The 21,190-nt window shown below is 38.0% G+C and overlaps 1 protein-coding gene across 5 annotated transcripts in view; it reads left to right on the top strand.

The window, feature by feature from the left end:
- The window catches only part of AKAP7 (A-kinase anchoring protein 7), a 105,179-nt gene extending 87,765 nt beyond the window's left edge, over positions 1–17,414 (top strand). For 2 of the 5 annotated variants that reach the window (XM_031455882.2, XM_064486701.1), the window contains one exon: positions 16,290–17,414. In XM_031455882.2, the coding sequence (XP_031311742.2) occupies positions 16,290–16,495 (206 nt within the window). In that variant the 3' untranslated portion in view covers positions 16,496–17,414. Of the gene's footprint in view, positions 1–15,403 lie in introns of all 5 variants that reach the window. The other 3 variants (XM_064486699.1, XM_064486700.1, XM_064486698.1) reach the window with 3 other exon arrangements.
- The last annotated feature ends 3,776 nt before the right edge of the window (positions 17,415–21,190 follow it).

Here is a 21,190-nt window from a genome sequence, read left to right as displayed (position 1 = left end):
TCGTGGGGAAGAAATTGTTCTCATTAGCATTTTAAAAAAATTGAGGTGTAATTTACATACAGGATAATTTACTCTTTTTTGTGTGTGTACAGTTCTGAGTTTTAATCACCACAATCAAGTTCCACTGTCTTCATATGCTCCCTTAGCTGTATCCAGCTGTTGCAGCTGTAACTCCTGTCCTCATCCTCAGTCCCTGGCAACCACTGGTCTGTTTCCGATGGTTTTGCCTTTCCCAGGATGTCATAAAGATGAAACCATACAGTATGCAGCCTTTTGACTCTGGCTGCTTTCACTTAGCAGAATGCACCTTAGATTCACCTGTCTTGTACTCTCAGTATTCACTCCTTTGTATTCCTCAGTGTGATTGCATTGGGTGGATAGACCATAGCTTATTGATTCATTCACCAGTTGAAAGTATTTTGGTTTTTTGCTAGTTTGGGGCAATTATGAATAAAGCTCCTGCAACCATTCACGTGTAGGTTTTTGTGTGAGCATTTTCTTTCATTTCACTTGTTTTCAATCCTAGGTGGAAATGAGATTACTGGGTTGCATGGTAAGAATTTGGCCGACCTTCATAGGAAAACCTTTTATTAGAAATTGTCAAAATGTTTTTATGTTGCCAAAATGTTTATGCCATTTTAGCATTCCCACCAGCAACAGGAGTTCTGCCTGCTTCACATCCTCGCCAACACTTGATATTGTTAATCTTTTAAGTATTAATTTTAGTGGGTGAGTAGTAGTATCTTGTTGTGACTTTAACTTGCATTTCTCTGATGGCTAATGGGATTGAGTATCTTTTCATATATTTATTGGCCATCCGTATATCATTTGTGAAGTAACTCTTCAATTCTTTTTGGCTGTTTTCAATTTTTTTTCTTACCAAGTTGTGGTTTTTGTATTCTCGTTACACTTTATATGTTTTATGTATATATGTATTATGTATATATGTTTTGCAAATATTTTCGCCCAGTCTGTGGTTTGCTCTTTTTTTCATTAACAGTATCTTAAGAAGAGCAAAAGTTTTACATTTTGATGAAATCCACCTTATCCTTTCTGGAGGATAGATTGTGCTTTTGGTGTGCTATTTAAGAATCTTTGTCTAATCCAAAGTCACTGAGCAGTTTTATATTTTCTTCTGGACACACTGTAATTTTAACTCTTATAATAGGTCTATGATCCATTTTAGGTTCATTTTTATATCTGGTATGTATGAGATGAGGGTCGAGGTTCTTTTTTTTTTTTTTTTTTGCATTGTTCTAAGCACCATTTCTCTCTGGGTTGAACTGTCTTGGTACCTTTGTTGAAAATCAGTTGGCCATACGTTTGTAAGGCTGGATTTTGGATTGTTTCATTGATCTGTATGCCTGTCTTTATGCCAGTACCACACTGACTCCATTTCTATAGCTTCAAAATGAGTCTTAAATTTAGGTAGTATAAGTTTTCTAACTTTGTTGTTCTTTTAAAAAAATTGTTTCAGCAGTTCTAATTCCTTTACAGTTTCATATACATTTTATAATTAACTTGTTAATTTCTATGAAAAAGATTGGTGGAATTTTGATTGCAAAACTATAGTTTTGCATATATAGAAAAATTAACGGAGAATTGACATCTAAGAAATATTGAGTCTTTCAATCAATGGGTGTAATTTCTTTCTCTGTTTCTTTAGGTTTTATTTAATACCTTTCAAGAAATGTTGTAAGTGTTAGTGTTTAGATATTGTATACATTTTGTTAAATTGTCCCTGTCTCATGTGTTATGCTATTAAAAAATGATAAAAAAATTCAATTTTTAGTTGCTTATGGCTAGTATGTAGAAATACAGTTGACTTTAAAAATATCCTTTAAAGATATCTTTCTGTGACTGAGTTTTCATTTGACTTCATTGTGGTTTGAGCACATGCACTGGATGAATTCAGTCATTTAAAATTTATTGTGATTTGTTTCATGACTCAGAAAATGATCTCCTTTTGTAAAGGTTTTCTATAAACTAAAAAGAGCGAGTGTTTTGCTGTTGTTGGGTGGAGTGTTCTATAATTATCAGGTGGATTTGGTTACTAGTGTTCAAGTCTTCTGTGTTTGTACTGAATTTTTTTTCTCCTCATTCTGTCGACTATAAGGGTGGTCTTGAAATCTCGAACTATAATTGTGGATTTCTGTAATACTTTCAGTTCTTTTGGTTTTTGCTTCGGGCACTTTGAAGCTCTTGCTATTAGGTGCACACATATATAGGATTTTTGTATCCTCTTCATGAATTGAGTCCCTTTTAAACTGTCCCTCTTTATGGCAGGTAATATTCTCTTTTTCTGAAATCTGCCTTGTCTGGTATCAATTCTCTAGCTTGCTTTTGATTGGTGTTAGCATGGCACATCTTTTTCCATCCTTTTACCCTTAACCTCTCTGTGTGTCTATATTTGAAGTGGATTTTTTGTAGACATCATAGTCAATTCATGTTTTTTATCCAAATTAACAACCTCTGACCTTTTATTGGAGTGTTTAGACCATCTTCTGTTTTATATCATTCCAGCGTGGGTGAGTTTAAAGCTCCCACCTTGCTTGTGGTTTTCTGCTCTTTGTTCCTTTTTCTCCTCTTTCACTGCCTTATTTTGTATTAAGAAGTTTTGGGATTTCATCTTGCATTCATTGTTAGTTTATTAGTTAAGCCTCTTTTATTTTTGCTTTGGTGGTTGCTCTAGGGTTTTAGATATACATCCTTACTTTGTGATGGAATGCCTTCAGATAATACTGGGCTCCTGCACATTCAGCATAAGAACCTTAGGATGGTTACTGCCGTTCCCCTCTCAGTGCTCGTGCTGTTGTTGCCATATCCTTTATTTCTACATATTTTATAAACTCTATTTAAAACAGTTATTTGTCTTTTAAGGAGATTAAGATTTAGATTTAAGATTAAGAATGAAAGAAAGTCTTTTATTTTTAATCTGTGTATGTACAGTTTTTAGTTCTTTTCTCATCTTCAAGTAGATCCAAATTTCCGTCTGGTCTCATTTTTGCTGCCTGAGTTTTTCCTTTAATGTGTCTTCTAGTGCTGGTTGGCTGATGCTGGATTAACTCAGCCTTTATGTGTCTGAAAAAGATCTTTCTTTCACCCTCATTTTTAAAAGATAATGTGTCCCCATAAAGAGTTCTGTGTTGCCTTTTCTGCTTTTCTTTTAATGTTTTAAAGACGTTGGACTCTTGTCTTTTGGCTTGCATTGTTTCTGATGAGTACGTCTGCGCTCATTCTCGTCTCTGTTCCTCTGTGTAACACCTCCTTTTTCCTTTGGCTGCTTTTATGATTTTCTTTTATACTAGTTTTCAGCAGTTTGATCATGATGTTCCTTGGTGTGATTTTCTTCACATTTCTTATGCTTGATATTTTCTGAGCTTCTTAATTTTAGGGTTATGGTTTTTATTGCATTTCAAATGTTTGGGCCATCATCTCTTCATATATATGTATTTGTTTTTTTGGATATATATTTTTTCCTCTTTCCTTAACACCCTCCCCTTGATTAAATTGGCCCAGTGGTCAATATTCCTGTTTCTCCATTCTCTTTTTAACGTGTTGCTTTCTTTCCTGTTGCATCTACCATAGTTCAGGTTCTCATTGTCTCTCTTTTTGTCTGTTGCAAAATCCTGTCTCTGTTTTTGCCCCTCTCTAGTCCTTCTCCCATATTCCACATGGCAATCACAGTTTTCTGAAATATGCTATGCTTAACATCCATCAGTAGCTGCCTGTTAGAATGCTCTTGGACTCCATGGCATGGTCTGTAGAGCCCTCCACCCCCACCTGCTCCCTACCTTTGCCCCCTACACACGCCCCTCCCCCCCGCCACACCCATGGCGCTCTGAACTGAACTCTCTATGCCAGGACTATGGAGGGACCTCCAGGTCCGCACGTACATCGTGCATTTTCATTCTTTTGTCACTCATGCCTTTGGCATATCTGGAAACCTTCCTGCGTCCCCTTACCCTGTGCCTGCAAACAGTTATTCACTGAGCGGAAGTATCTCCTCTGTGAATCTTAACCTTGTTGTCCCTTATCACCCCTGCTGGACCTTGAACACCTGCTATTACAGCACTTCACTTACAGCTTTGCAGTCATTGTTTATGGGTCACCTTCCTGAATTGACTCCTATCTGGTCAGAGGCTGTATCTTACTTCTTGTTAAATGCTTAGTAATGACACATTGTTAGCACTTCATAAACTGAGTAAATTAATGATTGGTATTTAGTAGGTATTGAGCCCATTCTTCTTAAGATAAATTGAACTCAGAATCATAGCTCATGTATAAAATGTACCAATAAAATAATTATCATATTTTGAGAGCCCACTATGTTCCAGGCATGACGTTAGGCCCTTTCCATACTTTCTCTCTTATGTTTACAACAGCAGTGCAAGCTCTGTTATCCTCATGAGTGGCGCATTGATGGGAAATTTAAGTTTAGAGATATTGTGAACAAGGCTGGGCAGATAGACAATGGCAAAACTGGATTTCAAACCCATATTTATGCCGCATTTTCCCTCCTTACACACATAGTAGGAGTCCTGTCACGCCACCCCTGATAGTTCTGTATCGCTCATCCAGTTCCCGGGATGAAATGGCAGCATCACAGCCAAAACTGTAGAGAACAATGTGGATCGTAGTGTGGACTCAGAAAACTGATGTTACCGACAGAAAAAGAGAAGCTTATCTGGGAGGCTATTATGCGATGTCTGGAAAGAGCCATTTGGTAGGCTGTTTGGCCTACAGACATCAGTGCATATGTCTCACCCCATCTTGGATATGACCTTATGAAGAACAGCCTAGAGGATACAAGTCATAGAAATCGTCCCAAGCCGTGTGGTTTGGGGGTTCCTACAGAGAAGTGTGAGGGGGCTGGCTTCAGGCAGTGACTCAGGGAACAGTGGAGGGAGGTGAAGGCTCTGGAGGTGCCAGCTGCACTAACAGAAGACCCGAGGGGTTCAGAACCCTTTGGTATCATGGCACCTTTGGCCCCGACCACTCAGGCTGACCATGGGACCTTATCTCCTACTAGTCAGGCTACTGGTCAGTATAACTGCAGTCCACCCCCGCCCTTCCAATTAAAAATGGTGAGGGTGGGTGTTGGAGTGTAGTGGCCTCCAGAACCCCCGGGGTTGTCCTTTGGTCCATAAGGCAGCATCGTTTTTTAATTTATTCTGGGCTTACTGTATCCAGAATAAAACTTACCAAGGCATGGTTCTTTCCTCTCTGAAACTTATATTCTAGAAAGCATTTAAAATATGGTTTTGGTGTTTTACTTCTGAAAGTATTGTCTGATGTGAGTGCTGGGGTGGGGGAGAGCATAGGTATTTGACAAGAGGAGGGGAGCTTCCTTTACAGGAACTCTTGTTTTCTGCAGTGTTGGCAGACAAAGATCCAAGGATAGTGTCAGCTTCAGTGTGCACTTGGGGGCAATTCTTGATCTGTCCCTTATCTCAAGACAAGTTGCAGGTGGTGTGCAGGGAAGCTGAGTGAGCCACCCCAGCTTTTTGAAGAGCCTATAGATCTATATTTAGTGTTTCTTTGAATCTAGGTAGTTGACAGAAAAGGTAAGCTCAGTTAAAAAAAAGTTCTGTTTCTAAAGAGGACGCATTATGCTGCTGCAGTGAGAAGGGCAAAATTGTGCACATGATGGGCAGGGGCTTAGGAAGCCTTCATTCAGGTACCAAATGAAATTTTGATAGTTGGGATGTCAGCATGTGAGAATTTTCTTAAAATTGAGACTTTTTAAAGCAGTTTCAGGTTCACAGCAAAATTGAGAGGAAGGTACAGGGATTTCCCATATACCCTTTGCCCCTACATGTGCGTAAGGTCCTCCATTATCAATATCCCCCACCGGAGCAGATGCTTGTTAACAACTGATGAATGTACACCAATGCATCATAATCACCCAAAGTCCACCCATATGTTAGCGTTCACTCTTGGTGGTATACACTCTGTGCACTGGGACACGTGTGTAATGACATGTATCCATCATCATGGTGTCATACAGAGTATTTTCACTGCACTAGAATACACCATGCTCTGATTATTCACCCCCTTTCTTTACTCCCCCAAACCCGTGACAACCACTGATGTTTTTATTGTCTCCATACTTTTGCCTTTTCCATATTTGATACAGTAGGAATTGTACAGTATGTAGCCTTTTCAGATTGTCTTCTTTCACTGAGTATTAGGCATCAAAGGTTCTTTCATGTCTTTTCATGCTTTGGTAACTCATTTCATTTTAGCACTGAATAATATTCTGTTATCTGGATGTACCACAATTTATCTGTTCACCTGTTGAAGAATGTCTGGGTTGCTTCCAAGTTTTGGCAGTTATGAGTAAAGGCACTATAACATCCCTGTGCAGGTTTTTGTGGAGACATATGTTTTCAGCTCTTTTGGGTAAATACCAAGGGTTTGCTTGAATTGCTGGATCATTTAATAAGAATGTGTTTAGTTGTGTAAAACTGCCAGACTCTCTTCCAAAGTGGCTGTACTATTTTGCCTTTCCATCAGCAATGAATGAAAGTTCCTGTTGATCCACATCCTTGTCAGCATTTAGTGTTATCAGTGCTCCAGTGTCTGCCATTCTTTTTTTTTTTTTTAATTAAAGCATAGTCAGTTACAATGCATCAATTTCTGGTGTACAGCACAGTGTCCCAGTCATGCATATACATGCATATGTTCATTTTCACATTCTTTTTCATTAAAGGTTATTACAAGATATTGAATATAGTTCCCTGTGCTATATAGAACAAATTTGTTTTTTTGTCTATTTTTATATAGTGGGTAACCTTTGCAAATCTCAAAACTCCCAAATTTATCCTTTCCCACCTCCTTTCCCCTGGTAACCATAAAATTGTTTGCTATTGTCTGCAAGTCTGTTTCTGTTTTGTAGATGAGTTCATTAGTGTCCTCTTTTTTCTGTTTTAGATTTCATATATGAGTGATATCATGTGGTATTTTTCTTTCTCTTTCTGGCTTACCTCACTTAGAATGACAATATCCAAGTCCATCCCTGTTGCTGCAAATGGCATTATTTTATTCTTTTTTATTGCAGAGTAGTATTCCATTGTATAAATATACCACAACTTCTTTATTCAGTCATCTGTTGATAGACATTTAGGTTGCTTCCATGTCTAGGCTATTGTATATAGTGCTGCTATGAACATTGGGGTGCATGTATCTTTTCGAATTAGAGTTCCCTCCAAATATATGCCCAGAAGTGGGATTGCTGGATCATAAGTCTATTTTTAGTTTTTTGAGGAATCTCCATCCTGTTTTCCATAATGACTGCACCAAACTGCATTCCCACCAGCAGTGTAGGAGGGTTCCCTTTTCTCCACACCCTCCTCAGCATTTATTGTTTGTGGAGTTTTTAGTGATGTCCATTTTGACTGTTGTGAGGTGATACCTCGTTGTAGTTTTGATTTGCATTTCTCTAATAATTAGCAATATTGATCATTTTTTCATGTGCCTATTGGCCATTTGTATGTCTTCATTGGAGAATTGCTTGTTTAGTTTTTCTGCCGGTTTTTGGATTGGGTTTTTTGTTTTTTTGTTATTAAGTTGTATGAGCTGTTTATATATTCTGGAAATTAAACCTTTGTCAGTTGCATCATTTGCAAGGATTTTCTCCCATTCTGTAGGTTGTTGTTTTGTTTTACTTATGGTTTCCTTTGCTGTGCAAAAGCTTATAAGTTTAATTAGGTCCCATTTGTCTATTTTTAGTTTTATTTCTATTGCCTAGGTAGACTGCCCTAGGAGAACATTACTAAGATTTATGTCAGAGAATGTTTTGCCTGTGTTTTCTTTTAGGAGGTTTATAGTGTCTTGTCTTATATTTAAGTCTTTAAGCCATTTTGAGTTTATTTTTGTGTATGGTGTAAGGGAGTGTTCTAACTTCACTGATTTACATGCAGCTGTCCAATTTCCCCAACACCACTTGCCAAAGAGACTGTCTTTTCTCCATTGTATGTTCTTGCCTCCTCTGTTGAAGATGAATTGAACACAGGTCTGTGGGTTTATTTCTGGGCTCTCTATTCTGTTCCATTGATCCATATGTCTGTTTTTATGCCAGTACCACACTGTTTTGATTACTGTAGCTCTGTATGACACCATAAGGGGGGATTTCTTAAAAAAAAGAAAAACAGTGTCAAAGACAAAGGTTAATCTGTCATTTTAAATAGGTATGATGTTAAGTAACCTAGGTAGACCAAAAAAGAATATTTCTGTCAAGAGGTTGCTGCATATATTGGAGTATTTCTTCTGTGTACTTTTGTTGGAATATCAAACGATAGATCATGTACCTTGCAGTGACACATTGAACTGCCATCGTTAACAAGGCTTCAGATAAAATGAATTCAGTCATTTATCTTAAAGGTCACTGTGGGAGACAGATGCCTTTATTTAAGTAATGGGCAGAAGAAAAATACAGCATAACTTTAATCCTAAAGTGGCTCTTTTAATTAAGTTGAATTAAGTCGACTTATAAAAGTGGGAACACAAATAAGGTGTCCCTGGAACGAAGATACACATATCTTGAACCGCTGCGTTCTTGCGGAGCTCTGCAGTGGGCCTTCTGATAGGCTCTTCCCTGGGCTGACGTTGATAGTCTGAGGATGCTGTGGGGAAATCAGAGGGGAGGCAAGAATCCAGGACAGGTCTGAAAGATTCATTTATACATTTTTTTATTTTTTGTTGATTGGTTTAATTAGTTTGTTATTGTAGATACTATTTGTCCCATAGACTGGATATTTTGGCCTACTGACCACGTTTATCCAGCAAAATGGTTGGAGATTTTCACATTGATATTTAGATTATTCTGGAATTCTCTGTTCTCATTGTAAATGTAATATTAAACTTAAAATTCTGGCCATGTTGTGCTATTACTTACAGGAAAATAGGAACATTTAGAAAGTGTTGCTCCTGCCTGCAAGGACTTTAATCAGCAATTCACTTGACTGACACGTGTTTATTGAGCCCTTACTGCATTCAATAAACCGTGCCATGTAGTAGCAGAGGGGGAGATAACTGAGACAGCTAGGACGTGGTTTCTGTACTCAAGATGTGTCTTTAGCGAAGTAGATACTGAATCAGTAGTAGCTGAATAAATCCATTGAAAAGTGATGCTCCTGATTTGTAAAGAAATTTAAGAGAGAAAACCAGTGGACTTTGTTTTTTTCTCTGTGGTATTATCACCATAGGCGAAAATAGCCAAGTACATAGTGAGTCCTCACTTACTGAATGAATGGCCAAGTGACCATGTACTATACATGGAGTCAGTCTTATTGTCATCTGTTGGAAGCTCATCACTTCTAGCTGAGTCAGTCAGGGAAGGCTTCATGGAGCAGGTGGGACTTTAATTGTTGAGGAAGAGGAAGGTCTGCCTAGAAATAGGGAATGGTGTAGAGGTTCCTGAGGAGATGTTGGAAGTTGGCAGTGGAAGTGTGGCAATTGTGAGTGATCACCAAAGGTAAACTTTGGAAAGCCTTATAAGACAAGTTAAAATTTTCCTGTAGAGACAATGGAGAGTAAAAGGGATATTTAGAGATACTAATCTAAAGATATTACACTAGATGCACTGAAGAAGGGAGAAGTTGTGAAAGGCACATTGATAAGGCTTGGTGATAAAGTGGGTTGACCAGGGAAAGGAAGGAGTGAAAGATGGTGACCATCTTGTTTTGAGCTTGGTTGACTTGGATAATAGTAAAAACATAAACAGAAATGGGAAAGTCAGAAGGGAAAATTAACTTTTTGTGGGAAGATTTTTGTGTCTTAAATGTCTTAATAGTTTGAAGTAACACGGACACTTCATTTCAGAGAGAAATCACTGACGCACAGATTTTTTTGACCTGAAGGACATCTTGGAGATGGAGTTATGATTAGACTTAAATCCAATCCTATTATCTTACTGATGATGTATCAGTAATGTGATGAGTGATGTTATCTTAAAGCTGACTGGGGGCAGGAAGAGTCTCAGGAGTGCAATCCTTGGCTGAGATGCAGAACACAAGTAGGGTAGTGGATATTGAATCATTTACAGTGTTTTAAAGGGTCCTTAAGAAGTATTCCTTCACTTGAAGTTTGATTTTCCCCTTTTAAATTTAAAGAGCCACTATAAAATAGTTCCAGGTAACACATCCCAAGGTGTCATCTGTACCGTGTAAACACTGCATTGTAAGATTAAGATAGCTAACCCTAATCTTCTAAATATTAGGCAATATACTCATTCTTTCTTACCAATAAAAATAGTCTTAAACGGCCCCCAAATGTGGTATTAGTAATGAGTTTCTTCATCTTTCTTTTAATAATATCTGGACATAAATTTATGTTCAGTAAGTTCTATATAGATATTACTGAGTTGAATCTTACTCAATTCTAAGCATATTTTACATGGCAGATATCCTGTCTAGGACTTTTGGTCACGGATCTGGGGTGTCATGTTGCCGCATTTGAGATGAAAGTGGTTGCTAAGTCCTTCCACTGGGAGCGGGTCTGGATGGGCCTTTACCCCATCTCTCTTAAGCAAGGATATTGCTAGGAACGATGGTTATAAGCGGAATTGGTCCCCGATGTGTGTTAAGTAGACGTGATGGGGTTCAGAAGGAGGGTTGGGAGCCAGTTCTTACCCTTGACACATATGCTTTTATATTCCAATCCCTGTTACATGTGAGGAAAGAAAACAATGTCCATCTTCCTGCTCACACCCTTTGTATCTGCCTGACCCAGATCTGAGGTTGTTAAGTGTAGCATTGGGCTGTTGTCTTCTAGAGGTCAAGGGTGATATTCCAAAACTGAGCTGACCTTTAATGTGTAAGCATTCTAATTCTTTTTTATTGAGGTGTAATTGCCATATAATATTATATAAGTTTAAGGTGTACAATGTGATAATTTGATATATATATATAGTGAACTGTTTGCCTCAATAAGGTTCGCTAACACATCTTTCACCTCACATGATTATACTTCTGTTCTTCTGGTGAGAACATTAAAGCTCTATTCTCATAGCAACTTTCAAGTGTATGATACAGTATTGTTAACTACAGTCACCATACTGTACATTAGGATGTATTCATCTTATATCTGAAAGTTTGCACCCTTTGACCAACATATATTCCCACCCCCCTGCCCATCAGTTCCTGCCAGCCACCATTCTGCTCTGTTTCTATGAGTTCAGTGTTTTTAGATTTCGTGTAAGTGATATCATACAGTATTTGTCTTTCCCTGACTTTTTTCACTTAGCATAATGCTCTCAAGGTCCATCCATATCACAAATGGCAGGATTTCTTGCTTTTTAATGGCTGTATAATTCATTATATATACATACACACAAACACACACACACACACATACACCCCCCGCCCCCATTTTCTCTATCCATTCAACCATTGATGTGACACTTACTTTGTTTCCATGTCTTGGCTATTGTGAAATATGCTGCAATGAATATGGGAGCACAGATACCTCTTTGAGATAGGAATTTCATCTTCTTCAGATATATATGCTGAAGTAGGACTGATGGATGATATGGTAATTCAATTTTTAATTTTTTGAGGAACCAATTTACATTCCCACCAACAGTGCACAAGGGTTCCCATTTCTCCACATCCTCACCAGCATTTGTTATTTGTTGTTTTTTTTTTTTTCATAATAGCCATTCAGCGTGTGGTAGCCATGTGTGAAATGATACCTCATTATGGTTCGATTGCATTTCCCTGATGATTAGTGATTTGAACACCTTTTCATGTATTTGTTGGCCAGTTGTATATCTTCTTTGTAAAAATGTCTATTCAAGTTCTTTGCCCATTTTTTAAATAGGGTTGTTTGTGTTTTTGCTGTTGGGTTGTCTGAGTTCCTTATATATTTTGAATATGAACCCTTTATCAGATGTATGATTTGCAAGTATTTTCTCCTATTCTGTAGATTGCCTTTTTATTTTGTCGATGGCTTCTTTGGCTGTGCAGAAGCTTTGTAGTTTGATGTAGGTCCACTTGTTGCTTTTTGCTTCTGTTGCTTGATCCTTTTGTGTCACGTCCAAAAAAACATTGCCAAGACCAATGTCAAGGAGCTTTTTGTGTTTTCTTATGGGAATGTTATGGTTTCAGGGCTTTCATTTAAGTCCTTAATTCATTTTGAGTTAAATGTTTGTGAGTTGTGTAAGATAGGGGTCCAGTGGGTCCAGTCATTCTTTTGCATGTGGATATCCACTTGTTAAAGAGACTATGCATTTCTCACTATGTAGTATTGGATCCATTGTCAAATATTATTTGACTGTATATGTGTGAGTTTATGTCTGGGCCCTGGATTCTGCTCCATATGTCTGTTCTTATGCCAGTACCATACGTTTTGTAATCAGGAAGTGTGAAGCTTCTAGCTTTGTTCTTTCTCATGGTTACTTTGGCTGTTTGGGGTCTTTTGCGATTCCATATGAATTTTGAGTTTGTTTTCTCTATTTCTGTGAATAAATGTCATTGTAATTTTTGTAGGGATTACATTGAATTTATAGGTAACTTGAGGGTACTTTGGACATTTTAATGATATTAACTCTTCCAATCCATGAACATGGGGTATTTTTCCATTTATTTTTGTCTTCTTCAATTTCTTTCATCAGTGTCTCACATAGTTTTCAGTGTATAGGGTATTTCTTGGTTAAATTTATTCCCAAGTATTTCATTGTTTCTGATTCTATTTTAAATGGGGTTTAAAAAAAATTCTTTCTCAAATAGTTCACTGTTACTGAATAGAAATGCAACTGGTTTTTGTATGTTGATTTTGTATCTTAAAACTTTACTAACTTTATTAGATCTAAAAGTTTTTTAGGGTGGAGTCTTTAGGCTTTATTATACATAGAATCGTGTTATGTCTTCCTTTCCGATTTGGATGCCTTTTTTTCTTTTTCTTGCCTGATGGCTCTTGCTAGGACTTCAATTACTATGTGGAAAAGAGTGGTGAGGGTGAGCACCCTTGCTTTGTTTCAGATTTTAGAGGGAAAACTTTCAAACTTTTACCATTGTGTTGGCTGTGGGTTTGTCCTATATGGCCTTTGTTATGTTGAGCTATGTTCCTTCCACACCCAACTTGTTGAGAGTTTTTATTATGAAAGGATGTTGAATTTGTCATATTTTTTTGCATCTATTGAGATGATCATGTAATTTTTATCCTTCATTTTGTTAAGGTGGTGTATCACATTGATTTATTTACATACATCGAACCATCTTTGCATCCCAGGGATAAATATCCTTTGATTGTGGTGTATGATCTTTTTAATGTGCTGTTGAATTTAGTTTGCTGGTATTTTGTTGAGATTTTTTGCATCTGAAAAATTGGCTTGATGAGTTTGACAGCATTAGATCCTATTCAGTTTTGTTTTTTTTTGTTTTTTTTTGCAGGGCTGGGGGCAGAGTTTGAGAAGAATTAGTGTTAATTCTTCTTTAAATGTTTGGTAATACTTACCCATAAAGCCATCCTGTCCTGGGCTTTTTTTGTTGTTATTGGAGGTTTTGGATTACTGATTCAATTCTGAACTTGTTTAGATTGTCTGTTTCTTCATGATTCAGACCTGGAAGTTTATATGTTTCTAGGAATTTATCCATTTCTTCTAGGTTGTTTGATTTGTTGGCATAGCTATTCATCGTAGTCTCCTATCCTTTTTATTTCTGTGGTATCAGTTGTAATGTCTCTTCTTTCATTTATAATTTTGTTTATCTGAGTTGTCTCTTTTTATCTTGGTAAGTCTAGCCAAAGGTCTGTTGCTTTTGTTTTATCTTTTCAAAAAAGGAACCTTTGTTTCATTGATCTTTTCTACTGTTTCTCTATTCTCTATTTCATTTATTTCTGCCCAGATTTTATGTTCTTCCTTTTGCTAACTTTGGGCTTAGCTTGTTATTTTTCTTGTTTCTTGAGAAATAAAGTTAGAGCGTTCACTTGAGACCATGCTTTTTTCTTAAAGTAAGCATTTATTGCTATAAAGTGCTCTTAGCACTGCCTCTGCTGAATCATAATTTTGGTATTATTGTGTTTCCATTTTTGTTTGTTTCAAGATTTTTTTTTTAAATTCCCTTTTGATTTGATCTTTGACTTGTTGTTTGTTCATGTGTGTTTGTTTAATTTCTACATATTTGTGAGTTTTCCAGTTTTCTTCCCTCTTGTTGGTGATGTCTAGTTTCATGCCATTGTGGTCAAAAAAGATATTTGGTAAGATGTCAGTTTTTAAAAATTTGCTGAGACTTGTTTTGTGACCTAACATATAATCTATCTGGAGAATATTTCATGTGTGCTTGAGAAGAGTGTGTATTCTAGTGCTGCTGGATAAAATATTCTATCTATGTCTCTTAAGTCCATTTGGCCTCAAGTATAGTTCAAGTCCAATGTTTTCTTTTTGATGTTCTGTCTGGATATCAATCCATTGTTGAAAGTAGAATATTAATGTCCCTTCCTATTACTGTATTGCTGTCTATGACTCCCTTGAGATCTGTTAGCATTTACTTAATGTTTTAGGTGCTCAGATGCCCTTGCTTCCTGTCATCTGCCTTCCTGGGTCCACATCTGGATGGAAAGAGATGAAGGACTGAATGGCCATGAGAGATGAGCTCCCTAGATCTTTTCCTCAGTTAAGAGAGACAAGGAAGAGAGTAAATGGAAAGTGTGCAGCATTCTAATAGTGAGAACCAGCCCCTTTACAGTAAAATGAAAAGATAATTAAACCTTGATCACTAACTGGGAAGCAAAATGGCCATAACATACTAACATCTAGGAACTTACTATCATAATTTTAACTCTTCTTTGAAGAGTTTCCTACTTCTTAAATTGCAGTGATAGCACTGAGATTAAAAAGAATATTTGTTTCACAAGCTTATTTTAAACCAGTTCCTGGCAGTAGTAAGTGCTTTTGTCTTCATGGAGTGCTGAGAATTTAATAATGATAAGTCAGGCCAAACATTTTAAAGTGAGTGGTCCTACGTAGTCAGTTGATTGGGAAATCTCAATTACCTGGCATTTGGTAGTGGAGAAGGAGAATCAGACACAGGTCTAGTTGGTGATTTCACATGTCTGAGGATCCAGGTGGTAGGCACATGCACTTTAATAGTAACAATTAGCTTCAGATGAGAGAAAAACAAAAATTTCATGTAGAAATGGGAAACTTTCAGCACTGCTGGGTAGAGTATTTTCAGACTGGGGCTAATGAACTGCTTTTCAGCCTGTCTTCAGGAACAGGCAGTCTCCTGCTTCTGCAAATGCCAAATGAGAAGCCAAGCCAATGTGCTTGGATTTGTAGACCAAGTTTACCAGATTGAAGGACACTTGCTCTTTCTAACTAACCGAAGCAGCTGGCCCTTGCATGCTGAGTTTCTATGGCAATGTGATCTCAGTGACCTCTCTTCTCTATTGTGGAATGTAGGTGATAAGAATGGAGGTGAGCCCGATGATGCTGAACTGGTAAGGCTCAGTAAGAGGCTGGTGGAGAATGCGGTGCTCAAGGCTGTCCAGCAGTATCTGGAAGAAACACAGAACAAAAACAAGCCAGGGGATGGGAGCTCTGTGAAAACTGAAGAGGCTGATAGGAATGGCACTGACAGTGACAACAACAGGAAATGAGACCCGAATGCAGGCAGGCCCCCGCTGCTCCGTGCGAAGCATCCCCGCTCCCCTCTGCCGAGTCAATGGACTAATTTGCGTTGTGCTGTTTAAGTGTCTCTTGTCCAGTCTGTGGAGATTGCCTAATACTTTCGTGATCAATGTGTTTGCATTTCTGAAACACAGCAGAAGAGAAATGAAGTGTTGGGACTATCGGAGGAAATTAATTTATGAAGGAAGAATGGCCCAAGTTTCACTTGCCCTTGGCTGTGGCCAAGGGAAAGGGGACTTTGGGTTATGCCTCGTGGACTCAAATTAAAGACCGTGGAAGGGGCCTTGCCGTAATGAAATACTGCCATTTATATTACTTAGCAGGGCATTTGACTACTTTATCTGAGGCCAGAACACACACACAGCTAACAAGTGCTACATTTAAAATGATCACTGTTGAAATTATTATCCATTCAGTTAGTCTATAATGTTTCATGTCTGTCCTGCGTGTTCTGATGCTATGCAGTGATCTTTATTTACCATACCTTTGTTTCATGTAAATGATATATTTTTGGTGAAATGCAACCTTTTCTATAAAATATGGGCAACATTTTAAAGGTTTCTTTTTAATTCTCTTTTGATAAGTCAGTGTGCCAAAATTTAATGATTTTCATTGGCATTTGTATGTAAAATGTATTATATAATTTTTTTTCCCATAGGCAAGAAACCTATTGGAATCCAGGACTTAATAAATGAAGCTTTGCATCGAGAAAGGATGGCTCTGCAGTCCAAAGTGAAACAGATAAAGGAACTTTTATTAAAGCCTGAGACTCAGGCCAAAATTAGGAGGGAGCTTTTTGAAGGAAGATCCATTAACAACAGTAATCAAGGAAGTGATGTTGATTTCAGCACAACTTTGACATAAGCTCTACATGGCTATCGTGGTACTAGAGTTTATGAAATCTTTTCAGCTCATTAAATAGTTCTTTGGTAAATACCAAAGAAGTGTTCTGATAGTGTCTGCACAAGAGCAAACCAAATTTGGTAAGGAATTAACAATTTCTTGCCAAAGAAAACTGATTCCGCCCTGTTATTTTTAAGCTAAACTTGTGTTTTCGAATGTTTATTTCTGTAATATCGAGATTCATTTTATAGAAAGGACTTCTTAATTAGCTGTTGTGAGATGTTCCTTGGGTCTCCACAGATTAAAATATAAAGACAAAAATCTACAGTATTTTAAGGGTCACTTGTGTCCTGTTGACATAATTTTTGTGGTTGAATCAAAAGCAGCACTGTTAATGTGTGTCTGCGGTATCTGTATCTAGCATTACTTTTAATGAGACTTTGAATGTTTATTGATCACTAGTACTTGAATGAACATTTATAAATGTAATTATTGCTGTCACTGGTTAAGAATGTTTTATAATGTCCATATGTATTATTTTTCAATGATCAAAATGTAGTTTTCTCTTTTCATTTCTTAATGAATGTTTGGGATTTTTATTTTCTACTTTTCTGAAGATAAGCTCCAGGTCTTACTGTATCCCTTATAATCTGAATTTGTTTGCACTGGTTTATTTTTAAAGCAAATTCTTGAAGAATCCCCCCCATATGATAATTGCTGGTAACAGCTTTTTCTATCATCATTATCAAAATTGCTGCTACCAAGAGATCATGATGGAGGGGGAAATTATTAGAGATTAAATATGTAATCATTTCAAAGATAAAATCCAGTTTACTCATGGATTTTAGCTATTTTTTCACTGGGTAAATTATACTACATTTATTTATAAGTGATTTTATGCATTTTCATGCCTCTTAATAAATGTATTGTTTTCCCTTGTCGCCTTTCTTCATTTTTTCCATCACTCTTAGAAATTGTTGGATCTGTGCGGATATAATGAAGTCTTCGTAAACACAGGGGCTTGGATAGTTTTGGTCTTTCCTCACTTTTATTTTCTTGTCCTTCACGCTAAGATAGCACAGTTGTCAGGGCATCTTTAATCTGAGACTTTTTAAGTCATTTCAAATCAGTGAGCTTCCCAAAGAATTAACAGCAGAACATTAAAGGCAAAGAAAATCGAAGTAGCATCTCATAAAGTCACAGTGTATCACTGAGGTGATGTCAGTAGCAGAGATGGAAAGAGCGGGTCCGTCCAGTTGCAGAGACCTGGGAGCTGCTTGCCGTGCACGCCTTTCAGGGGCGGAGGGCTTTACTGTTTGTAGGCGGCTTCCTTAAGTCAATCCTTGAGGTGGGAAGCAAAGATATTTGGGAACTTGCCTTGTTTTTTAAGTGAGGAAATAGTCATAAGGAGGTCGAGTGCCTTATCCAAGGTCACACTGCTGTGGGAGAACTGGACCTGAACTGCCACCCAGGGCTCCGTCTCAGTGTCCCAGCACTATTTTCACTGTCTCATAACCTAAGTTAACCATATGTCAGGAGAAATAGCACTTCTTAGCATATATCTGTAAGTATCTCTACCCTCAAGGAGCTAGCCAGTCCTGCCCAATGATCTGTAAGGCTGAAAAGTATCCTATTTGCAGTCTGGGGTTCTATGACTTAACTGTTCCTTTAGTTAAGAATTGTGTTTTCCATTTGTTAAATACCTGGCCGTGAGCTGGGGTGATTTAGGCCCATTATTACATTCCTTCCCTCAGTGGCCCTGTTAGGAAGTTACCAGTACTGTTGGACAGATTAGGAATTTAGGAAACTGGGGCTCTAAATGGTTAAATGGCTGTTTATAAAGCTAATAACAGGTGGGGCTAAGTTTAAACTTGTGTCTGTTCTACTTCAAAGCCACACTCTTTCCACAACATAGCAACTCCTCTCTCCACCGAGTACAAATCATTTCACCAGTTAAGGATGTGGAACAAAGGGAAAGTCACTCACTCTCTTTTCAGGAAACCAGCTCCCCTGCAGCCCTGAAGTTCTATGAGCATTTGAGAGCGATCAGCTGATGTGATGAAATTGGAGGGGAAAAAAAAAACAGATATTTAATTTAGAGATTAATTCTAATTTTTATCAGTGACATCTTCATTTAAGCAGGTTTACAAAGACAATGGAAAGTATACAGTAAAACAGATTTTCTTCATGTTTCCATTTAAGAAATCTAGTAAGACATTCATTTGCAAAAAATCTAAGTTTAGGATCTGAAACATTCAAAATGGCTTTTCCCCCATTAATCAGAGTCATGGAGTAATTGCTCTTTGGGTCACATAGACAGACTCTGTGGTCCTGAGTTGGTCCTGTATGTTATGTAGCCTTGTCTTCCGACCAGGAGGCTGCGTGGTTGGTGAGAGCATTGGTTTGGTCCAGGAGGAAGGCTGGCCTCCGGACCTGGGTCCACCGCTGACAGCTGATTTTGAGTAAACTAGTACCCTTTTTGGTATTTGAAAATTCCCGATTTGTATTTGAAACAGCTTGGTGCCAGGTGATTTGGCTGGGTGATCTCCAGGGTCCTAAGCTCTTTGTGACTAGGGCATGAGGCTGCTCATGCTGATGCCACTGTCTTAGCTGCTGCGCATGTGTGAGACCTTCGTGACGGGGCCACTCTTGTGCATCAGTTGTCAGTAAAAGGCTCTGAATTCTAGAAGCCTTTGTCAATGCTGTGTAGGGAAACCCAGGGGCACCTACTCACATTTATAACCAGGTTTCAACATTTTCAGTCACTGGTGAAATAGGAGATCCTATGTGAATATTTTAAGGGATGTCAGAAAAGTAATATTTCCAACAGCAGGACAAGATTCTGCCAGCTCTGAACTTGGTCTCATTCATAGACTCTTAGATTTTTATTGTATTAATCTACTTCTCAGTCCAACTATAGGCCTTTGAGATACACAAAATTTGTATCTAGAGCACACTTAAAATTCAGACTGTTCACTCCAAAACCCCAAATACGCTCCACCCAGCCATCCCAGCAGCCAGATGTTCGAAGAAGGAGGTGATTAAAGCAGTTTTGACTTCATATTCTAGCTGTCATTTCAGACACAAGACTAACAAGATACATTTGCACTCTGCACTTGATCCCACATGCATAAACCAGCTACCACATTATGAATTAATCTCATTATATAATCAAAGAAAACAAACCTAGATCTCCAACCTAATTTGATGAACGGATAATTCGGTCTTCATTATTTTCATTACTTTCAAATAAGAATTTTATCTATGAACAAACTGTTGATTCATTTCGTGAATTCCAATTTTTCCAGGTAGAGAGAATTCATATAAAAATAAATAAGCCCAATGTACTTAAAAAAACAACAGCTTCCAAGTCCCTGCATGAATTCGATGGCGGCCCACATTCTTAACAAGACAGACTCCTGGGTTGCTTCCTTCACCATAGGAATGAATATTAGAGCAATTCACTCTGCGTCAGTGAATTTAAAATGCTGATACCAGCTAGAGCATTTCTTGCCTGAATCACTATTTTGGGGATAAGAAAGCTTGTTTATAAGGTAATTTGAGAGCTGAAGGAAAGTGCTATTATCATCTCTGGCGTAATATCCTCAAAACTACTTATCTGCAGCCATTAAATGTAACTGATAAATTCAGGCAATTTGGGATGATTTTCAAATGTAAACGGCACTACCTGTTTCTCTACACAGTCCACCATGAGGTACTTACTGGAGGGCAATGAAGTTCTGTTACAGCATCAAAGATAGGAAAAATAAAACTCAGGAATCCGTTCTTTGTTTCCAGGGAACATGTTGTTCTGCATTTGGTGGTTCAGATTATTTCTGAAAAGCCGCTGTTCTGTGACACTACCCTGTAAATGTGTAAAATTCTTTGACCCCTCTGCTTGCAGTCCTGTCCACTTAAGCTACTCTGGTATATAGAGCTTTGTTCTTAGGTGACCATATAGCATATTAGTACAACACTTCAGATTAGCCCCTACGCTTTCTGCCAAAAACCACATGGGCACAGTGTCACCCAATATTGTCTTTAAACCAAAGTGCCCTGTACTTCACCTTTTTTTAAAACCATATATATGTTATTTTACCCACAATTAAAAAAAAATATATATATATATATTTGTAAATGCTCATGTGGGATATATAAAATTGTAGGAGGCGAGAGGGCAAAGAAAAGTCTAAGATCTGGGCAGGAATTACAGTGCTGAGGAAAGAAACAGAAGTGATATGTATGCAGCAATCCAAAAAATATCTGATATGCTAATTGAGGTAGAGAAAATAGAATGAATATGCAACAGTGGGAGAGACTAAGTATATCTTTTTAAGATTCTGGAGGATAATTCTGGAGGCTATTTTAATCAGGTCCTTGCTGGGGGAAGTGTCTTTATGGCGGGGAATGTGATGAGAGCTGTGGATAATTTGGTGGACATTTGTCACACTTGGCAGCTGCCCACCATCTTTTTACGCCCCTTCCAGTGTTTGGGGAACTTCCTACCTTGTGCTCCCTGCTTCCCCAGGTAGAAGTCTGCGGTAGAGGCCAGGAACTCGCCTTCTCAGCCTCCTTTGTCACTGGGGTTCAGACATGTGACCTGGGCTCCACCAAGCAAGAGGGAGACCCTGCATGGAATCAGTCCATTCTGGTGAGGTTGCTAGAGAGACAGACCCAGCCCCCAGAACTGCAGTGGCGAAGATGCTGCCTGGGGGC

This window comes from Camelus dromedarius, chromosome 6 (genome assembly GCF_036321535.1).
Source record: "Camelus dromedarius isolate mCamDro1 chromosome 6, mCamDro1.pat, whole genome shotgun sequence".
NCBI classification, from domain to species: domain Eukaryota; kingdom Metazoa; phylum Chordata; class Mammalia; order Artiodactyla; family Camelidae; genus Camelus; species Camelus dromedarius.
Note: the sequence above shows the minus strand (reverse complement) of the source record. Positions and strands in the feature narration are given on the sequence as shown.